The sequence below is a fragment of the Pyxicephalus adspersus genome, chromosome 5, assembly GCF_032062135.1.
Source record: "Pyxicephalus adspersus chromosome 5, UCB_Pads_2.0, whole genome shotgun sequence".
Lineage (NCBI taxonomy): Eukaryota > Metazoa > Chordata > Amphibia > Anura > Pyxicephalidae > Pyxicephalus > Pyxicephalus adspersus.
In genome coordinates, this window is record NC_092862.1 from 18081951 (window position 1) to 18086767 (window position 4817).

General features: G+C 37.8%; 1 protein-coding gene across 1 annotated transcript in view; it reads right to left on the reverse strand.

Annotated features, from left to right (window-relative positions):
* Positions 1–4817, reverse strand: part of EMC2 (ER membrane protein complex subunit 2) — a gene marked incomplete at its 5' end in the record, with an annotated part of 42277 nt that overhangs the window by 14927 nt on the left and 22533 nt on the right. The window contains 2 exon segments of the mRNA XM_072410738.1: positions 121–180; positions 350–435. Coding sequence (XP_072266839.1) covers positions 121–180; positions 350–435 — 146 coding nt within the window.

Here is a 4817-nt window from a genome sequence, read left to right on the forward strand (position 1 = left end):
TTTTTTTTTTGTTTTTTGCAATATACAAGCTTTTAATTGTCCTCTGGAAAATGTATATAAGTCATTCTACTTTACTTTCAGCTAAAAGCCTAAATATTCAAAATCTTCTGAGTAACTTACTCAAGTTCGTTGATGTAAAGTTCTGCAAGTTCGTGCCAAGCTTCTTGGTCACCCACAAATCTGCAAAGAGAAGGGTCAAATGCTTGAAATGCTGGGTGGGGTGGGAAAAGAACTTGGAAAAAGAACAGCTTGGATGCAAAAACGTTGTCGATAGGAATCGTAATTACGTTTTTAATAAAAAAAAAATATAGCAGAAGTGAAAAACAAAATCCCCTTGTAAAACACTCACTGTTCCAGATACTCATTCAGCTCTCGGATTGCCTCTGCGTTTCTCCCCTGGGCTTTGCGAATGGCGATCTTTCTCTTTCTGGTTGCCTATAGGTTGACATTAAGACAGGATTAGTCCCTTGGTTTAAAGGAAGTAATTTGACTGTGCAAATTATTATCTCAATGCCAGAGGAATTCCAGCTCATGAGCGCTGTTTGGTTGGAGTGTATAAACACACCCTATGCTGTCCCAATGACACAATGCAAAGCTCTTCTGGTGATCACATGATGTATGGTCTGCTATTGATACAAACACTGTATGCATCACTTCACCCAAAGAAGTGTCCTGGCAGAATGTAGTAATTACAAAGCAGCAGGGGAAAGCTAATCCGCCTGTCCCATTTACTTGTATTTCTCCTTCCTGTCATTCCAATAATCTCTCTGGTCCTCTCAGAAGGGCAGAGAACCCCACTGATCTAAAAGAATAAATCTAAAAAGCAATATAGATAATCTCCTAATTGATTTTTACTTGTTGGCTAAATACTTCCAACTAAAGTGGATCATTTCTAAAAAAAAAAAAAAAAAAAAACTTATGCTGGCTGTACACTTATTGATCTGATCATTTCATTAAATTGCTTTGATATTCTTCTAATTCTAGCAAGAATTATTCATTATTGTTTTTAATACACAGTATTTATATAGCACCAACATATTACGCAGCGCTTTACAAAGTCCATAGTCATGTCACTAACTGTCCCTCAAAAGGACTCACAATCTAATGTCCCTACCATAGTCATATGTCAATATTACAGTGCAAGGTCAATTTTAGTGTCCTGATAGTGTCCTGGCAGGGATTTGAACCTGGGACCTAGCGCTGCAAAGGGCAGAGTGCTAACCCCTGCGCCACCATGCTGCCCAATCATGCTGATTTGCCTATTTTCTGCAAATGACCTAACAGTGAAAGTGAGGACTGATGTAGGCATTGAAAGTTGAAAACATTCATATCAAATAGTTGTTGGCATTAAAATTGATGCTTTTATGAGCTTCATTAGACTGCATTGTTCAGATTGGGGTTTAAAGTAAAGCACATAATCAGGCAGGCCATTATTGTAGAAACAGACAGGCAATTTCCCTTCTGCAATAATCTCTCCAACCTGCCAAATTGCTTGTGTGCATCTTCAGCTTTGGTTGCCAGGATCCCCGGCATACCCAGGTTCCCCTGTGCATACTGGTAATGATACACCATCCTGGCCCAGCCAATTAAAATGGCACCTACAGAAAGAGAAGACAAAAGATAACGGCGCCCTGCGAGGGACAGGTGATTAACACTGGTTTGGTTGTGCTTTAAGTGGAAAGGCTTTAGCTAATCACAGACAGGTGATAACAAAATGTAGGAACTCAGGAAGTCCAAGAGAGATTTAATATTAAAACACCTAGCATAACGCACATTAAAACTGAAATATAAAATCCCTTAAGCTCTGCTAAAAACTATGTAGGGTTATTTGGCCTACCTAAGAACCATATTTCATGCTAAATTCAAAATTCTATGCAAATAGCAGTGTTCCCCCCAGCCCCTTTTAGCTGGATGCACCACTCGGCACTTTTCCTTAACCACCCAGCTGTTTTTGGATGGTTACTGATGAGCTGGGTCACAATACAGGGGCTGCCACCTGCCTACAATTCTTTCTACCTGGCTTAAAATAGTTTCTGGGTTGAACAGTGAAATAGAACAAAAAAACAAAAAAAAACAAAGTATCAGTACACCAGTTCCACGGGGGTGACATGACTTTTGGTAGAAGTGATGCATTTAAATTTACTACCTTGCAACCACCATTATGGGAACACAGAAGGGATCACAAGGCAAACATAGAAACTAAAATTCAAACATCTTCATGTTGCTATAGCTTAGTAAAGACTCTAAGACCATATAATAAGTAAAACGGTTTTAAAACAATGCTGCAGCTTTCCAAAGATTATAAAGTGGTTGGGTTATGTGGCCATGTAAGATACAAACAGTGCTGAGAAATTGTGTTCGAAAAAAGTAAATGAACACTATGGGCCTGATTTATTAAAGCTCTCCAAGGCTGGAGAGGATACACTTTCTTTAGTGAATCTGGATGATCAAGCAAACCTGGAATGATTTTGAAGTGATTCGCTATTTGTTAGGAAATGTTTTCAATCCTTGACCAGATCCACTCCAGGTTTGCTGGATTACTCAGCTTCACTGATGAAAGTGTATCCTCTCCAGACTTGGAGAGCTTTAATAAATCAGGCCCTATAAGAGAAGAGAGACGACTCCCAGGAGACCCCTGAACTCCTAAATATCAGATCTTCTAAAAAGAGAACTGGGCTCTGCATTGTTGGAGAAAAGACATTGTGCCAACACTCCCACCACCATGAAGACAATATTTACTTTAACAGAATCGGGCACTGGAGAGAGTGAAAGAAAAGGTATATTCTGGCACCTTAATTCATCTTCTCTTCTCCAAACGTGTTTGTTTACATTTTTAAATACAGATACACTTTAGCTACCGAAATATTCAGCCAAACTGGATATGTTATATGGACTTTAAAGCCAAAATTTTCCAAACATAGGATTGGCACCAAACATCTGAGAATGAGTTATAACTGGGATTGATAGTTACATTTGGATTATATTTCATGGTTAGCAGACATTTCTGGCACCTTTAAATCCGTTACAGATTTGTAATAAGGAGATTACGCTTACAATGCAGAGACAGCAGACAAGTGAAAATGTTTATTCTGACATTGAAAACCAGATACAGCAATGTTTTACATTCCCTGGCTGATCTGATGATTTTCACTGATGGCATATGAAAAGGTAAGAGTTTGGATACCTTGACATTCACCACAAAGGGTTAGGGCTACAAACATGAATGAATGGCATTTGATAAATGTCAGGCCCTGCACTGCCACGTTACTATAATAGTGGGTGCAGCAAATGTGGATATAATGTGTAATTTCAGCCAACATAGACAGTCCTTATTATGATTAAACAAGGGCATTGTCTATAGGAAATAGGTGCTGACAATTCCTTAAGGACAAAAGCATAAGTGTATGTATGAACAATGGACAATCTCAATACAGAATCCATAACCTTTTTATTATATCATAAAACTATGTGCAGCACTTGGCTTTTCCATGAGGGGAAATATGACATATTGCCTTCATGTCATATTTTTCAATTTACAATAGTAGGTTGAAAATCCTAACTGCTGTGCTATAAAAAATCTAAACAGAAGAAAAGATCACATTACACAAACTGGTAAATGACCCAAAGGAGGGAAACAGACATTTCTTCTCTTCTAAGCCTATTCAGTTTACTCAGCCATAATTCATTGTTTTATTGGAAAAATATATATCACCATAAATACTTGTACTTTAAACTAAAGTACAAAGCACTTAGATTTTAATGCCTTTTGCTGGGGTTTTATTTAAAATAAATGACAACACAATGTGCAACATTGCCAACAGTTTCCCCTCTTACTACTGTAATGTGATAGTGTGAATGAGCCAATTAAAGGTCAAGCTCTGAAATCACATTGGAACCATAAAAAGTATGTTGGTCAGTGTTAAGACAAGGTCCTTTGGATACAAGGCAAAAAGCTCAAAATGTTCCCTTCCCCAAAAGTTATCAACTCTGTAATAAGTTGCAGGTCTTTTTTGTGCCCCCTCCTGCTAAAGCTTTCAGTCTATTCTGCCATTTATCATGGTGTAAATAGGCTTACTGCCATTCAGTCCCCATAATACAATACAGGTACCACTTTTTTTTATCCTTTTTAAATCCAAAAAAAAACAGAGACCAAGCCAATGAGATTTTGTATGTGAAATAATTTTATATTTTACTGGAGCTCCCTTTTAAACTAGAGACCGTTCCAGAAGAAGCCATGGCCTTGAAGAACATTAGATTTTAAACCTGGCAGATGTAGTGTTAATGTCTTGGTTATAAAATGCATTCACACAGCTGAAGTTAAGGAAGGTAACAAGCTAAATGCAGGACTTGAATTTCCCCAACAGCTGCAGAACTGCGGGGTGCTTGAGCCTGAAGCAGCAGCTATCCTTTACCTGTTAGTTATAAATGTGATATATGCAGGGGGGATACAGAGCAGATCCAAACTAATACTGAACCATCAATAAAAGAATGGAAGATACTGAGAGCAGGAATGCTCCAAGGGAATAATAAGAAACAAGATGTCAAAGGGTAAGACAACCCTTATAAGATCCTGGTTTATAGAAGACGATTTCACTTAGTCGTCATTAAAACTCATGAATCAATAAATTAATGTTAGCACTGCCAAATCATGTTTTTTGGAGGGGGGTTAAAAAAAAAAAAGGCTGCTGGTTCCAGGTTCTGTCATTAGTTAGATAACCTACCAGGAGTTATACAAGCATTTCATGCCTTTACAGAATGCAGAAAGACCATTGCTTTAAACCAGAAAAAGTCTGGTATGTATTTATGAAAAAACATTT